The sequence below is a fragment of the Saimiri boliviensis genome, chromosome 1, assembly GCF_048565385.1.
Source record: "Saimiri boliviensis isolate mSaiBol1 chromosome 1, mSaiBol1.pri, whole genome shotgun sequence".
Classification (NCBI taxonomy): Eukaryota; Metazoa; Chordata; class Mammalia; order Primates; family Cebidae; genus Saimiri; species Saimiri boliviensis.
This window is the reverse complement of record NC_133449.1, coordinates 116,427,258-116,445,351: the sequence shown is the minus strand read 5'-3', so window position 1 is coordinate 116,445,351 and position 18,094 is coordinate 116,427,258. Positions and strand designations below refer to the sequence as shown.

Sequence of the window (18,094 nt, the reverse complement as noted above, 5' to 3'; positions counted from 1 at the left end):
CATTCACAGCCTGGAATGTCCTGCCTGTCTTTTTTCCTGTCTCTATACCAATCCTTCTCATTCTTTAAGGCCCAAGTCCTGCCCTCCACAATGTCCTTTCAGGGTATCGCAGCCCCCAGAAACCCCATCCTCATCTAATCTCTTATCAGCTCGATGTTCTCCACCTTCCAAGCCTAGCCCATTGCTGAACACCTGATTTCCTTGCCACCGAACCATCCATATTTGTAGAACTCATCCCCTGAAAGTGGTGGTCCTTAATCTTCTGGGAGTCATGACTCTTTGAGAATCCAAAGTTGCAGGCCCTCTCCATGGGACAATGCACAAGCATGTAGAAGCTGGTACAATTGTGGGACCACCTCCGAAACCCATCCATGGATTCCAGGATTTAATCCTCTCCATGGACAGGTGATAAAAATATTACATTGCCCTCAAGTTTAGCATATACTTTCTCCGGTGATAAATCTCAAAGTTCTAACAGAGCAGGGAAAATAGTGGGCACTCAGTGACATATATCAAATGAATAAATATATGCCCAAACTGAAAGCAGCTTTATGGAGAACGTAACCGAAATCAATGTTTCCATGTATTGAAGGGTACTTTTTAAATAATTTTATAACTCTGTTTCTGCTCTTGGTATATACTGTTACTTTCCATAAGATGTTTAAGAAAATTTACCGCAAAAATGATTAATACTCAAGAGATGGCTCCACAGCCCTGTGCTTAATTAATATGCATTGAATGAAATATAGCTCATTCGTTAACTCGTTCATCCAGAACATTTATGGCTGCCTGATATATACCAGGTATTATGCTGGGGACCTGAAGGACAGAGAGCTCCTGGTCCCTAGGGCCTCACTCTCTAGTAGATAATTAAGACAAGAGACAGATGACAGATATGGTGGGATAGATGCCCCTTATAGTCCCATGCCAGACAACATTAATCAGTCACAGTATCATTTCCCACTGAGCTGGAAACAGCCTCTGAATCTTTCTTAATGTGGTGCCCTGGGTATCCATTCCCAGTGGAGTAGAGTAGGTACAGGAGAAGAGCTGTATAGAATACAGGGGACTGAGTTATATACCACAAGCAAAGAATAATGGGTAAGACGTAAGAACCAAACACTCATGCACACCAGTGGTGTGGCCTTGTGTAGTTGGACCCATTTCCTGTTGAACCTGGCCTTTCATGGAGGAACAAGCTTCACTTGGGCCAGCATGAGGTTCCTTGGGCATGGTCACTAAGGAAAGCCAAGCACATGGTGAGAAGCTGCCCAACCACATTCTCTCCTAACTGAGAAGAGGAAGCTGGAAAGGTGTTCACGGTATACGTACATCCTCACTCTTCTCATAATCTTGGGCATTCAGGTAAGAGATGATGGCCACCCCACTCTCCATGATGGCTTTGTGGAATAAGCCTTTGGCCATGGGAGACAGCATCTCGAGAGAGAACACAGAAGACTCAGGAAAGGTTAGCAGAGGACTCCCCACCGATCACACATACCATTCTTCCCTCTTCAAAGAAACCTTCTCAGGAAGCTTCCTTAAAAGCTCTCAGCTTAGAGTAGAAAAGAGCCCTGGTTTGGGGGTTAAAGGACTAGCTGTGAAGATTTGGGCAACTTACTAAACCTCTCTGAGCCTCTGGCTCTTCATGAACCTTGATGTCAAATATTCAGGCATATGATTTCTAGCTCCTTTACTTCCTAGCTGGATAACCTCGGACAAGCTGCTTAAAATTCCTAAGCATCAGTTCACTCCCCTGTAAAACTGGAGTAAAGATCAAGCCCGTAACACAGAACCATTGTGAGGAGCAGGACAAGTAATAAACATAGAAGTCTTCACAGAGGGTCTGGCCAAATTTCGCTAGTGAAACAGTGGCTGTTATAATATATGAAAAGTTAGGTTAATATAATCCACCTTAGAAGGTCATTTTGAAGATGCTAAAAGACCACATATATTGTCAAGTGTTATACAGCAGAGGCTCTCTTAACTCACCACCATGTCACTGATTTCTGCAATTAACCTCCCAACTGATGCCAAGGAAGTGCTGCCCACTCTGAGCCAGTGGACCATTTTCTAGCCGGTTTCTCACCAGTTTCTTGTCAAGAATCAGATGCGTTTGCTTCCAAACATGTTTCGTCAGTTGCACTTGCTATTGTAATTACATAATCAATGAAATATCATGAGAACAAATGTACTGTATGTGTAAAAAGAAAATCAAATTGTGTCTGGAAAAAAATTCTTGATAAAGGACGGTTAAAAAACATTGCTGTTGGCCAAGCATAGTGGCTCATGCCTATAATCCCAGCACTTTGGGAAACCAAAGCAAGAGGATCACGGGAGCCCCAAATTTCAAGACCAGCCTGGGCAATACAGCAAGACCCCATTTTTATTAAAAAAATAAAGACTAGATGGGCATGGTGGCACGTGCCTGTAGTTCCAGCTCCTTGGGAGGCTAAGGCAGGATGACTGCTTGTGCCCAGAAGTTCCAGCTGCAGTGAACTATGATCACCCCACTACATGCCAGCCTGGGCAACAGAATGAGACCTTGTCTCAAAAAAGAATATATTGCTGTCAAATTATGTGTGGACAAGAAAGAAGTAAAAGGAAAAGTAGAAAACTCCAAATGCGCTAAAGTCAGACTACTTTGCAGGCTCTTTAAGTTTGTGCCACTGCAAAGAAATTGAAACTGCAATTTGAGGACAGTGAATTTTGCAGGCGGTTTATGTAAGATAACCCATGTTGGAACTTGAGCCAGCAGACCAACTCTGCAAACATAAGGCCCTGTATCAAACTGTTGGTGAGGGACTGTACATTTTATGGTTTAAATTAAAATAAAATATTTATATGCATCTTGTGGTATTTCATGCTTTAGCTGAGTTTTCTATTAAACAAGTAATTACCACTCTGGTAATTGAATACTAGGGCTTCTCCTCTACAAAGATAAGGGATTTTTCCTCAAATTATTACTCACTATGTGACCTTAGGTCATTTATCTAAACTTTCCCAGTGGCAGCTGCCTTGTCCATGAGATGAGACGGAGCCCCTAACTCACAATGTGTTTGTGTGGCTTGTGGGAGACCGACCATGTGTATTAACGTGTTTGTTCAACATGAAGGCACCAATCAAATGTTAGTGACTCATCATCATCATTGTTGGAACCTCCCGTACTGAGATTCATTCAAATCACAAAGCAGAGAACTCACAAGGCCAGAAACACTTATGGCTCCCGCAGACTTGCCAGAGATGGTCACAGAGCTGGGGTTCCCACCAAAGAACTCGATGTTCTTCTGGACCCAGGAGGGAGCAGCCACCTGGTCCTTGAAGGCCCAGTTCCCCGGAGCATGCTGATCCCATATGCTGAGGACAGGAGGCAGCGTGAGAATTCTCAGTCGACCATGGTGTGTTTCCCACAGCCCCAGAAGTTCTCAGCAGAGGCTGTGGGCAGGTGTCAGTGGGGAGGGGACTAAGAGTCAGCAGACTGGAGGAGCTGGGAAAACCAGGCTCAGTTCTCACACCTTGCTGGGATTTGAATTTCTTTGAAAATGTGATGAAAGCTATGCACCCAAGAAAAATGCACGTACAATATTGTAGGTGCAATTTCAAGTATTCATAGGCTCCTCAGAATCTAGGAATCCTGTGTTGCCCAGGCTGGTCTGGAATCCAGGAATCCATTCCTGAGAGTTGGTCTGTACAAGAAAGCAAGAGTTTCCTGAGCACAGAATTTTTCACTAAATTAATAATATAGTAACAATAATAGCAGCTACAACATGTACCAGACACTGTTCTGATGGCTTTAAGGCTAATACTCCTACAGTCCTCACACCTGTGAGGTGAGTGTTGCTGGGGTTTCTCCCTGTGCTTCTTAGGGTCCTCTCCACCCTTCTCTGCCCTGCCTCCCCAAAGCTGACCTCTAGGAATGACATCACCCAGGCTTCACCCGTGTGCCGTGAGGGTGGGCTAGAGAGAGACTGGGATGTTTATCCCACCACCCCATGCTCCCTCTCTGCTGGCAAGTGCTTGGGCAGAGACTGCATTTCTCCACAGCAGCAGCTCATGCCAACCCTCTGCCACTAAACTTGTGAGCATGCTGTCGGGAGACCAATGTAGATATCAACTCTTTCATTCAGACACAGAGAGGTTAAACCCTCTTGCCCAACAGCCACAAAGCTACAGATTTGGGATCCCATGTTCCCATGCTGCTGCCCCTGCACAACTGCATGTTTCCCAGGATGGAATCAATGGGAGAACAAATGAAGCAAGTGGAAATGCCACAGAATCAAAGAAATGTCTAGACTGAAAACATGCAAGCAGTGCACACCATATATGCTCGTCATCCCGGGGCACATTCTACTCCCCTCCATTCCCCAGTCCCCCAGACTGCTCCTCCCCCTGGGTCCCTTCCTCCATCCATGACCACTGAGCTGGCTCTGACCCCACCTTCTCTCCCCCAGGCCCCTGCATCTGATCAAGAGTCAAGCCCTGCCAATTTTACCTCAATCTACCTATGTTCCATTCTACTGTGGCTCCCACCCTGGTCCCCGTTTCTCCATCTCTGTTTATCCTGAGAAGCATTATACCTCACTGGTTACTATCTCAGCTTCTGGCACAAGATTCACAGCTGGGCCGCTTATTATCTGGGTGGCCTTGGGCGAGTCACTTAACCTGCTTTGCCTCAATGATTCTCACGTATAAAATGGGGATAACGATAGTGCCCGCTCCTCATGGTTGCGAAGCTTGACAGTGCCAGGCAGACAATAAGAACGTCATACACCCATGTAGCTAATGCTTTTGTGGTTCAACCACCCCATGGCCTGCATCAAGACAGTGCCTACCAGTGGGGCTCCCCACATGCAGCTAGGCATCCCTGGCTCAGCCTCCATTCTGCTCTGGAGTGAAGTCTCTGGTACGCTACTCTGAGAAAGGTACTACTGGTCCCTCAATCTGTATTGGATAAAGCCCAAACTCTGTGTACAGCCTGGCATTCAAGGCCTTTCCTTATCGGGCCTGTCCTTGCCTTTCATATCCTTCTCCTGCTGTAGCTTTCTCAACCTATGCTCAAACCCAGATAGGATAAACAATTGTTGAAAACTTTTCTACCAAAGGAATCTTATGCAGAATCCTAATGGATAGAGCAGCCAGAAGTGTAATTGCCCTGGTCAGGGCACCCGTCAGCCTGTCCTGCCTGCCCAGCACTCCCAGAGCCACATCCCAGGGCTACGGGCTCAGTGCGGTTTGCAAAAGTATTGCTTCAACCCCATGTGTTGCTACCTCCCTTCTCACTTCCTAGCCTTTGCACAGGTATCACCCTTTGCCAAGCACATGCTCTCTCAACCCCTTCTCAAACCCAACCACATCCTTCGAGTGCAGCTCCAATGCCACCCCTCTCCCAAAGCCTCCCGATTCCTTGCATCTCCTTCCTCTGTTTCCACAGCCCCATGGTATCGCACTCTTGGAGAATTAACCATGTCCTGCTTGGAAAGTGGATATTTTTGTCCCTGCATTATGTCCCCCATAGTCAGGAGCCTCTGCAGGGCAGGATTCATATTAGAATCTTTGCTGCTTTTCCCATAGTGTGTGACTGTGACCCCCCAGGCATGATCCTGGCCCTGCCTCTCACTACTCCTCTTTACTCACATTGGACCCTGCTCATGACTTCTCCTGCCACGTTTTAGGCAGGATAATAGATGTGGTCAAGAGACCTAGCTCTGTTTTGTGACCCCTGGGATGTTGCTTGACCTCTCTGGGCCTCCATTTTCCAGCTGTGAAATGAGAAGAACAGCAGACAACCTTCCTTGAAGGATTATTTTGCTGGCGAGTTGAAATAATGCCTGGCAAGTGTACAGCACCGCGCCTGGTTCAGTGAGTGCTCAGCACATGTCAGGCGTGATTGGAGGAGGGAAGCCACTGTGATGGAGTGATGATCCTCAGGTGAGCATTCGAGGATGCTGGGGGTGAGGCTCAGGTAGACACTACCAACTGCTCACACAAACAGTGCCCTCGTCTTCCAGGGCACACTGCAGGGCTACATTGCCTCAGCTGGCTTGCAGCTGGATGTGGCCACGTGACTGAGTTCTGCCAGTGGTGAGTGAACAGAAACGGTGAGTGCCGCCTGCAGGCTGGGCCGGGAGACCCTCCCTTGCATGTTCCTCCACGTTCTCTCCATCCACCCACCAAATGCAGACAATCCAGGGCCCTAGAGAATCCACATCAGAGCTCAAGATCCGTGGTTGACCATGGGGAAGGATGTCTGTCAATCAGGGATGCTCAATTAAACTTTACTCAAGTGAGAAAGAGATTTTTATTCTTTTAAGCCACCAAAATTTGGGGATTTATCTGCTACAGCTGCAAAAATTACCAAAGTAATTAGGGCCAGCTTTGTGCAATGTCACAGAAGGCTCACCCCTTCTTGGGTTGCTAGGCTCTGTCTATGGCTACTGCACAGCTGCCCCTTTGGGATCTGGGGTGTCGATCACTGGGAGAGACTCACGTGAAGAAGCCAAATATTCCCAGCCGGTACTGGGCAATCACAACCAGCACGTCCTCGTAGGCAGCCAGGGAGGACCCATCAAAGATGGAGGCTGAGCCAGTCTGAAAGGCACCCCCCGGGAACCATACCAAGACCTGAGGAGGGGAGAGGAACATCCAGTCAGCCCACCAGGCCCCACCGACCCTCCTCTTGCAGTTTGGGGCATACGTTCTTCAGGGGAAATATAAATGTCCCACTTGCTAAGCAGGGTGCGAGGCCTGTCGTTTGAAGAAGGTCCAGGGTGAAGCATGTAGGCTCTGGCACCTGAGTGCCTGGGTTTGACTCCCAGCTCTGCCACTGACTGTCTGTGTGACCTTGGCCAGATTACTTAACCTAAGGCTCATTTTTCTCATCTGTAAGATGTGAAGAAGGAAAGCATCTCACTTATGAAGTTACCATGAGGTTTAAACAAAATTCTGCGTTTAGAGCTCATAGAATAGTGAGTGATCGCACATTTCAAGTTTCAAGTGCTCAGAAATTGTTCACTAAATACCAGTGAGCCTGTGACGTGCAGGAAGATGGAAATCATCGTAAGCCATATATAAGGGCAAACACAGAAACGCTCTCTACTTTCAGAGAGAGAGGAGGAGAGGAGAGGAGGGGAGGGAGTTTGGGGAGGGGAGGGGAGAAAAAGAGGAAGAGAAGAAGAAAGAGGAGGAGGAAGGGAGAAGAAGGAGGAAGGAGGAAGAGGTGGAAGAAAAGAAGGAGGAAAAAGGATGAAAGATGAAGAAAGGAAGAAAAAGAAGAGAAAGAAGAGTCAGGTGCAGTGGCTCATGCCTGTAATCCCAGCACTTTGGGAGGCTGAGGTGGGCGGACTGCCTGAGCTCAGGAGTTCGAGACCACTCTGGGCAATATGGTGAAACCCTGTCTCTACTAAACAAAAAATTAGCTGGGTGTAGCGGCCGGCACCTGTAATCCCAGCTACTCGGGGGGCTGAGGCACAAGAGTTGCTTGAGCCCGGGTAGCAAAGGTTGCAGTGAGCCGAGGCTGCACTACTGCATTCCAGCCTGGGCGACAGACTGAGACGCTGTCTCAAAAATAAATAAACAAACAAATAAATAAGGGAAGAGTACAAACTTAATTGATTAGAAAAATTGGGACCAGGGAACATAAAACACTATTTAAATGGCATTACCTCTATTTATACATTTAATAACAAATTCCTTCCATTTTCTTTCTTAAGGTCATATTAGATATTACCCATCTTTGGGACAGGTAAAGAGAGGAAACCCTCTGAGGAAAGGGGAGGTGGACAAAGCGCTGGCTTTGGTACCAGGATCTAGCGCCTACTGTGTGTACAACGTGGAGCAAGTCAGCTATGCCCTTCCTGTGCCTCATCTTCTCCAACTATGGAATGGGTCCAAATCATCCTTACCCACTGAGTTAGTGTGGGAGTTAAATGATATGATGTACTGTGCCTGGCACACAGCAAGCACTTAATAGGCATTGCTGTTATGCTACAAGAGAGCCAATTTCCCTTGGCAGAGGCACAGGGAAGAGAGGAGGGTGTGAGGGTGTGGCTGAAAAATAGAGTATGCCTTTCCCCTGCTCACTGACACAGGGATATTTTATGTTCTTAAAGGAAACACTTAACATGATTACCTGTCTGCATTATAAACAGAAAAGTTGGAAGATAAAGTTATCGTCTTTGAAAAAGGATTCCCCAAATTTAAAAAAAAAAAGTCAGATTCCTTTTAAGCAGCGTCTTTTCTGAAAGTTTACAGGTCACTAAATATGCAACAGAGAGGAAAAACAAACAAAATAAAAATTAAATGTCAAGTCACTGCCAATAAAGAATCAATCAGAAAAACTGATCACCCAAATCTATCACGCTAATAATTTTTTAAAATTGTTGATGTGATTACATTTCCCTTTTACGCAACAGGCGGTAGGTCCAATTCCAGACATGCAGCTGCCCTGCCTGGATCCCAGGCCAAGGTCTTGCAAGCTGGAGCCCCAAACACACAGCAGGCAGCCTTACGGGGAGCTTGGAGCCCGCATCGGCGTGGGCCGGCGCATAGATGTTAAGGTACAGGCAGTCTTCTGACACTCCAAATTTGGGGTAATGCACCTTGAGCATGTGCTGATCTAAGAGCAGCCACTCTGAGTTCTGGAGGCACCTTAGAGACGGAAAGGAGAAAACCCTCAGAAAAAGTTATCAGCAAACTTGCCTGGGAAGGGCCAGTTCTGGTGACAGCGGGGAGGCCTGGACATCTCTGCCTGAGCAGAAGAGGCAGCTACTGGTACAAAGTCCAATCATGCCCAAATCCCCATGCTTTCCAAAACAAACAAGCAAGCAAACTATCATTATCTTTGATCTGGTTCCTGGGTGGGAAAGAACACTGTGTAGAACAATTGTACCATTACCCCCGCCACCCTCCCATGCCTACACCCACCACCGCAAAACAGACACACATAATGACGGGAGCTGGCCCAACAATTCCCCAACCACAGAGGGCAAGACACAGTGGAATATCAAGGGCTTTGCCCCTGTGCCTCCCTGTTCTGTCCCCAGAAGAGCAAGGAAACATTTCCAGGCCTCTCTACCTGGAACCAACCGAGATAGACTGGCAGGGAGACTCCTGCATCCAGGCTTTGCTCAAGCTGGGCCCTCTGCCTGGACTGCTCGCTCGCCATATCTGTATGCTCACATTCTTCCCTTTGTTTTAGCTTCACTCCAACTTGCCACCTCCTCCCAGAAGCCTTCTGAGATTTCTCCAGTTCGACCACAGCTCTTCTTTGGAAATACCTACCTTTTTTTCGTTCTTTCCCAGAATGTGTCCTAAGCTTGTGAATGTGAGTTATCATCATCCCCAGTTCGACTGTGAGCAGCTAAAAGCCCAGGACTCTGTATTAATCACCTCTGTACCTCAGAGCGCCAGCACAGAGTGTGATACACCTTAAGATTAAGCAAGGCTGTGAATGTGAATGCTTCTACCATACTCCATGTGCAATCAATGCCAGTTGCTTTGTTAATAGAATAATGTGCAATATCGCTGCATATCTTCTCCTGACAGGCTTTCATGCATCCTTGCCCCTTTGTATGTTGCTGATCAGGCCTCAGCACTTTCAGCAAAGCCATCTCTGACCTCTCATCAAAGCTAGGCTGCTGAGTGTCTGTTTCCTCTCAGCACCCTTGTCTGATACCCTCATGGTTTTCCTTGCCATCTTATACTTTAACCATCGATTATTGTTTTCATTCCTGCCACCATCACTTATTTGCATGCTCCCTGAGGACAGCTGTGACTCACCCCCTGCCATGTCCCCAGGCCTAATGGAGAGCCAGCTATTGAGCTGGTTGTCAATGAATATTAGTTGGATGAATGAATGAATGCAGGAACAAATGAGTTTCAGCTTAATGTCCTCAGTCCTTGGGCCACATGGGGTCATCTTCTGTGGCTCAGGGAATATCCTGGCACCAGAATTTCTTCTGGAGAATCAATCAGAAAAACTGATCACCCGAGCAGCTCTCACGTTGGGATCACTCATGTGTCCCAATGTGAGAACTTGACAGAATCTAAAAAGTTGGAAGGTTCTAGGGGATTTTCAAGTCTCATTGCCCACCCGTTAGTCTCACCTCATCCCTCCACAATTAACTTGGTAACGGGTTACCTCCTCAAGCTTGACCAGGAGCTCCCTACCTCCCAGAGTGCCTGTGTCACAGAGACACATCCATACATTCATTCCACGGGTATTTATGGCGTTCACCATAGGCCAGGTTGGACTGCTGGAGCTAACACCCTTCTAGTGTGGTTCTTCCCAATAAAACCCTCACTCAGTCTGACCTAGAGGCCAAGCTTGGGTGACAGTTCAGAAGAAGACACTGGGACAGTTCCTTCTGACAAAAGGACACAGTAAGCCCATCTCAGCACTTCCCAAAAACCTAGCTGGTGATCAGAGTCTCTAGAGCAGGCGTCCCCAAACTACAGCCGTGGGCCGCATGTGGCCCCCTGAGGCCATTTATCTGGCCCCTGCTGCACTTCAGGAAGGGGCACCTCTTTCACTGGTGGTCAGTGAGAGGAGCACTGTATGTGGTGGTGCCGCAAAGCACGGCATCCCTCACGTACAGTACTACTTCCGGTGACGCAGGATGCACATGTCACGGCTCCAGAAGCGCGTCATATGATGCACGTCTGGCCTGCTGCTGCAGCGCCCCACATCACCAGAAGCAGTGTGAAATAACAGCAGAAGTAGGAAGAAAAGCAAAGCACTATAACCATTACTACACAGTACAATGGCCCCCATACCCCCCTAAATGTACAACAACATAATGGCCCCTATAACCTCCCTTTACCCAAAAGTCTCCCCCCACATTATTACACACCATGTTTCCCCTATTATAAGACTCTGTCTTATATTAATTTTACCCCCAAAAGATGGGGGCTGTCTTATTTTTAGAAGGTGTCTTATAATAGGGGAAACCAGCTGCTGCAGATGTCCAGGACGCCGTATACACAGTGTCACAGGCTGATCACCGCCATCCCTGTATACCACACTGGAGGTGGTGCTGGGCCTGTGACACTGGATACCGCTGTCTGGGATAGTGGAGGCAGCAGTGCTGGCTGTGAAGGGTGTCACACGTTGCATAGTCTGGCCCTCCAATGGTCTGAGGGACAGTGAACTGGCCCCCTGTGTAAAAAGTTTGGGGACCCCTGCTCTAGAGAGTGTTCAGATAATAGTTTCCCGAGCTCAGCTTGGGATATTCTGATTCAGGAAGTTCAGAAGGGAGCCCAGAGAATCTGCATATTTTTGAAGATGCCTCCAGCGACCTGGCCATCAACAGGTTTGGGAGTCAAGGGATTACTGAACCACTTGCCTGAGTCTCAAGCCCTCTCTCTCCCTCCTCCTGGACCCACGCCAACCCCTCTTCTTTCCCACTGGGCTGCATGACCTGCATTCCCATAACTCCCAGAGTCACAACCCACCCATGGGCCTGAACCTGGTCTTACAAATTAGGGTAGGAGGTGGCTTCTCGCAGGTTATTCCAGGGTGATGCAGGCTGCGGATTTGTAAAACGCAGGGGTCCCAGTGGAGGAGCTGCAAAGGGGACTCCAAGAAACACATTCGCAGGCACAGGGCTTCCCAGCACAGTGACTTGCTTGCCCTGAATCCATCCCAGCCTGGTGTTCCTCTGTGGCCCTTCAGCAGAAGGCCCTGAGGGAACACAAGGGAGGAGTCAGGAGCAGACTGAGGACAAGCAGGGCCATGGCCCAGCCTGGAGATCCCCAATGGGGACACACTTCCTTCACCTGGAGGCTGTGCAGCTGGCGGTATTCAGGTTCCCTTTCCGTGAATCCATGTCTGCGGCTTCTTCCAAGATCGCTGTAGAAGTCAACCTTATGACAGCACTGACTTTCTTCCCCCTAGAGCCCAGCACAACCGAGCCACAGGATTTTCCCCATTCACTTGGGAACCCATCTCCCTTCTGCTAAGAGCTCTTTCTTTCTACAGGATGGACACATGCCAAACTCTGTAGATCATGGGGTGCCACAAACTCATCTTCCTAGGGGTTCCTACACTTCTGTCCCTTCCACACCCTCCAGCACCATTGCTGGCACATCTGTGTAGCACCTGCATGATTAGTGGCTTTTAATTTTTTTCTTAAAATTTAATTTCAATAAACTCCTTTTAAATTTTTACCCAGAAGACTTCCAAGCAACAACATCTATGGAATTGTGGGTTTTGGTGAGTTAGGTATCTACTTTTGAATACATATGAATATTCACAGGTGAAAATTGAAAATTCTCATGCAGATGCTACCTGAAATCAACCATACACTTCCAGGAACATGAAGATGGCACCTTGGGAGACTGGGCATGCAAGCGTCTCAGTTTCCACACAGAACGTGGAATCTTAGGAAGGAAACTGCCCAGCTACTTACTTAGCAGGACCCGGGTGTCTTGGCACTGTTTCTAATATTTCATTACTGAAAATCCTGTTGCTGAGCCTGGAGTGCAGAAGCACAGGCTCTGTTCCTCTCGCCTCCCCAGGACTCAGGATAGAGCCCCTCTAAGCCCCTTGCTGGGAATGAGCAACCCAAGGACAGAACCTGGGTCTTCCATGCAATACCCACTCCAAGAAGGAAGCTCTGGCTTCTCAGCAACACCAGGACATTGGTGCCAGCAAAGTATCACATAGCTCTCCACGGACCCTCAGACACCTCTGACAAATAACTTCATTTCTACCAGTGGAAAATCCTCCCCCAACCCCATCTTCTGAGAGCCTTCCTCTCCCACTGGATATCTCACCCTTGGTAGCAGCTGCAGGGACCCAGATAGCCCACATTAGGATCTGGCCTGGGTGCACCCAATTCCCATTCATTTGGCTGCTGCCTAAACTCCGTGAACATCCACAGTGGCTGCTGGCCTCAGAGAGCTTCAGTCGGGAGCCAGAATGAGCTTCCTGCTAACAGGCAAACGTTGAATAGGCAGGCAGAGGCAGCAGAATTACTGAAGAAGAGCATCAGAACAATATTTTCATAGGAACGGACCAAGCAAGACTTTCCTGTTCTGATTTTCATAAGAAGAAGCTGATGATTAACTCCTGAGCTAGAGAAAGATAATTTGACAGGCTTTGGACTTCTGAGAGGCGAGAAATAGAAAAGGCATTCCATACCAGGCAAGACATTTCAGGATTACAAGTTCCAGAGACCCAAGGATGAATGAGGTTTCCAGACCTACCTGTGATACCAGAAGGACACAGTGCAGGCTGGAGAAGCCAAGAAGTTTCTGAGAAGAGGAAGAAGGTTGCTTCTGGGGCAAACAAGTGGCTCTGAAGGCACAAACACTGCCAGCTCAGACTGGCACCCCGGCTGGCCCTGCCAACCAGAGTCTTCGCTGGCCATTTTGTCTACAGCCTCCTTGGTAACCTTGAGGCTTCTTAGATTATATTATTTCCCCTCTGGTCCTTCCTAGTTGCCACCAAAAAGATTTTCCCTGGACTTCAAATCTGTCTCTTCATCCCACCTGAAACATTATTAATTCTGTACACCACTGCTCACTCAACTGTCTTAAAGCACTTCACGCAAACTATCTTGTTGCCAACACCACCACTCCCATTTTGAATGTCTTTCTTCTCCAGCTGCTTCTCCTTTAAAACCCAATTTAACTGCCACCTCTTCCAAGAACCTTCCCCTGATTCTTCTGAACTTCTTAGTACGTTGCTTTTCCAACTTCTTGCTTTGTAATTAGTTGTAGCCATGACCCTCTTCCCCCTTTGAGTACACCTAGGACTTTTCCATGGACATACTCGTCACAGCTTCTTACCTGTGCCTGTGGCTTCCCAAAGCTCAGCCGTGGACCTTCTATCTTCACAATTTGCACCATTCCCACTACCAAATTGACTATCAATTTACTTGATTTTTTTCTTTAAATTGACATTTTTAAGAAGCTGTTATTAAAGAAAATTGTATCTACTTAGTGCGATAAGGATAGTGTTTTGGGAAGTGCAAGCCAATGGATCTTGCATTTCTACATCACAAAACCATTCCATTTACCTCTAGCAACTATTACAAAGAGGTGGTATTTGGTCAAGAAGATCCCAAAAATAAGACAAAGAGGAAAATCTGCCCCTTCTGTCCAGTGGATTTTGGAAAGGAGAAGGGAACAGAGGTAGGAAAAGCAGGTGTGATGTAAAGTGCACCAACTCCCCCTCTGAGACCTAGGTCCTAAAGGGGCATAGCAATGGGGTACAGCAACAGGGTGCAGTGATGGGGTGCAGGGATGGAATTTGTGCTCAGCAGTTAAGGGATCTCCAGGAGGACACTGACCCCACGTTCTACATCTCAACCAACTTGGGCAGACACAGCAGAGCAGAAGTGGTTGGGCCAAGAGAGATCTCAGGGGGTGCTCCCACTTCCCTTGGATCCCCAGTTCCTTGAAATTGATCCAGACATCACCATGTGGCTTTAAAGAAAACTCAGAGGTGACTACCAACCTGGCTGAGCTAGAAGAGGAGGGTAGGGGGCTACACAGGCACTTCTTGGGCTTGAGAACAGAGTGAAACCACAGCCTGGCAGGTGCTGGAGCACAGCGTTGAGCGCTGGGCAGGGTGAGGTGGGGCACCGACTTGGCCAGAGAGGATCATTGAGCTTTGAACAAGATGAGAGGACAGACCATGAGCTCTCCACTTGAGAATTCATCCTCCTCCCAGGAGCCCGGCCAGTGGGATGTTTTTGTGGAGACCACGACAACACAAGAACTTCCACAAGTGGGTCCAAGCTCCCTCCACCCTCCCACTCATGTGGTTCTATTAGCATCCCATAACTCACACAGCCACATACCATCTTGGCAAGGAGTACGGGTGGGGTGGGGAGCAAATCTGAGAGGCCACGGATTTATTTGAAGTGATTACGCTATCTAAAGAGACTATTTAAATTACTGAATAGGACTTTACCAGATTGAGTTAGATGTAATTATCTATCATTAACCAGAGGGGCGAAGAATTCTCCTTGCTAAAAATGAAAATTAGCAAGCAGTGTGTGTGTGTGTGTGTGTGTGTGTGTGTGTGTGTGTGTGTGCATGTGTGTGTGTGTGTGTGTGTGTGTGTGTGTGTGTGTGATGCTATAATACCACCAAACTGAGTCTTTCTCTTCCACAAAATCAGAATGCAAACAGAACTGTGGAGGAAATCGTTTCCTAATGAAATGTCTTCTATTTGCTGTTCTCTCTAGGTACCACTTCTGATTGTCACAGGCCTAAGGCACAGGACCTACTCTCTGAGAAACACTAATAATGTCAGGAATCAATAACCCTATCCTTCATTTATAGAATGCCTTGTAGGTACCAGATCCTGGGCTAAATGCTTTCTTTGCATCTGTTACCTACTTTAATGTGATTGGTCTCATTTGTAGATGAGAAAATTGAGGTTTTGCAAGTTAGGATTGCTGGTCCAATATCACAAGGCTGAGAAGCAGCACAGCTGGGACTAGAGCCCAGGTTTCCTGCCCTCGAGCTGCAGGCTTTGCAATTTGGAAGGAAAGGAAAGGCAATAGAAAGATTGGGAGGACAGGCTGGCTTCTGCATTTCTTGGGCCATGAAAAATTACTTAGTCTTCTGGAAAGCTGAATAACCACTTGACATCATCTCCTTGGACATTGACGTCCCCATCAGTAGCACAGACCAGTGGCCTGGGTGGCCCCTGGAAGATACAGACCTTTGATAGGCTCATCCTGTTCTCCCAGAATGCTCTGCTGAAACCCTGAGGGAGAAAACCATGATGAGGGCTAAGGTCTTGTTCTTTAAGCAGCTTAGCTTAAAACATAGGTTCATCTACCCCTGCTGATAGGTGGTAAAGATCAAAGCCCACTTTTGGATTCTCATAAAGAGAGGCTAAAGGAACCTTGAAGGTATGAGAGCAATGGCAGCTGCCTCAGGGTGGAAACCAGCCTGCAGGTGGACAAAACAAAGATGGGTGCTCTGGTGTGGAATCAGGTCACTGGGCACTGCTCCACTCACCACACACGGACCCACAGCTGGGAAGCCTTAGCGATTCCATCACATAACCTGTTTCTCCAAACCCCTCACGCATTCATACTAAACCCAAACACTTTAACTTGACTTTCAAATCTTTCCTCATCTGGCTCCATTCTCCTATTCCAAACTAATGCCACACTGCGACCCACCCTTGTACCACATCACTGTACCCATCACTGCACCTACCACTGTCCCCACCACTACCCCATCACTGCACCCTTGACTGCACCCCCACCACTGTGCCCCATCACTGCACCCCACCACTACCCTATCACTGCACCCACCACTGTCCCCACCACTACCCCATCACTGCACCCTTGACTGCTCCCCCACCACTGTGCCCCATCACTGCACCCCACCACTACCCTATCACTGCACCCACCGCTGCACTTCCACCACTGTCCCCACCACTACCCCATCACTGCACCTTTGACTGCACCCCCACCACTGTGCCCCATCACTGCATCCCACCACTGCACTTCCACCACTGTCCCCACTACTGCACCCACCACTGCATCCATCACTGCACCATCACCACTACCTCATCACTGCACCAATCACTGCAACCCACCCTTGTACCACATCACTGTACCCTCATCACTGCACCCTACCACTACCCTATCACTGCACCCACCACTGCACTTCCACCACTGTCCCCACCACTGCACCCATTACTGCATCCATCACTGCACTTCCACCACTGTCCCACCACTACCCTATCACTGCACCCATCACTGCACCCCCCACCACTACCCTACCCTATCACTGCATCCACCACTGCACTTCCACCTCTATCCCCACCACTGCACCCATCAGTGCACCCCCACCACTGCTACCCCATCACTGCACCCACCACCAGTACCCTATCACTGCACCCATCGCTGCAACCCACCCTTGTACCACATCACTGTACCCCCATCACTGCACCCCACCACTGAACCTTTACCAATATACTTTGTCACTGTCCCCTACCACTGCAGGCCACTACACCCCATCACTGAAAGCCCATGACTGCACCCTATCACTGCACCCCATCCCTCTACCTTGTCACTGCAACCCATCACTGTAGCTCCACTCCTGCATCTCATCAATCTCATCACTGCACCCCATCACTATATCCAATATTTGTTTGTTCTATTTTCCTCTCCTGGAATGTTTTGCCTTAGCTTTTCTTTTCTTTTTTTTTTTTTTTTTTTTTTTTGGAGACAATGTCTCTCTGTCACCCAGGCTTGAGTGCAGTGGCATGACAAACTCTTGGGCTCAAGTGATCCTCCCACCTCAGTCTCCCAAGTATCTAGGACTACGGGTGCACATCATCACTCCTGACTAATTTTTTAATTTTTTTGTAGAGACAGAATCTCACTATGTTGCCCAGGCTGGTCTCCAACTCCTGGTCTCAAGTGACGTTTCTGCCTCTGCCTCCCAAAGCACTGGGAATGCAGGGGGTGGCCAGGCATGGGCCACCACACTCAGGTGACTTCTTTACCCAATGAAATCCTACTTGTCTTGCAAGATTCCACAAAAAACCACTTCCTCCATGCAGACCTCATTCCCAAATGCTAGAATCATTCTCCTCTTCCCAACCATGCACTTTTGGATGACTCTATTATTTATAATACCCTGCTCTTGTTCTATCGTTGGTATAGCCAATGATAATGATGATAATGATGGTAACAAGGACCATGTGATTTCTCCTGAAGGTCATAAAACTTCAGCCCACCTCAGATTTAAGCCATAGCTGCAGTGGACAGTAGTGTGCAGACCCAGCCCCAACCTTGCACTGACAGCAAACCACCGGAAACACGGGTGGGCCCCTGGCTTTCCGTTTTCTGCCCCAAGGCCTTTCTTTCATCACAAAAGTCTCTTTTGTCTTTTCTCAGCAGAGACCAGAATTACAAGACAGATGGAGTCGCTCAGGAGGAACCCTCCACAGAAGGGCCATGAGAGCTGAGGGAGCTCTGAGCCATTCTATGTGCTGTGTGGAAGTCCTAGGAAGTGGGGCTCCCATTGCTCACAGTAGCAGTCTCAGGAATACCCCCTTGTCTTATGTTCCCTTCTCCCCTCCATCCTTGGTCCTGAGTAATCTACCTTTTTA

General features: G+C 48.1%; 1 protein-coding gene across 1 annotated transcript in view; it reads right to left on the bottom strand.

The window, feature by feature from the left end:
- The window catches only part of CES5A (carboxylesterase 5A), a 29,234-nt gene extending 16,315 nt beyond the window's left edge, over positions 1-12,919 (bottom strand). The window contains 6 exon segments of the mRNA XM_003943451.3: positions 1,333-1,437; positions 3,204-3,357; positions 6,488-6,621; positions 8,508-8,646; positions 11,476-11,680; positions 12,775-12,919. Of these exon segments, the coding sequence (XP_003943500.3) occupies positions 1,333-1,437; positions 3,204-3,357; positions 6,488-6,621; positions 8,508-8,646; positions 11,476-11,680; positions 12,775-12,847 (810 nt within the window). The 5' untranslated portion in view covers positions 12,848-12,919.
- Positions 12,920-18,094: the final 5,175 nt, after the last annotated feature.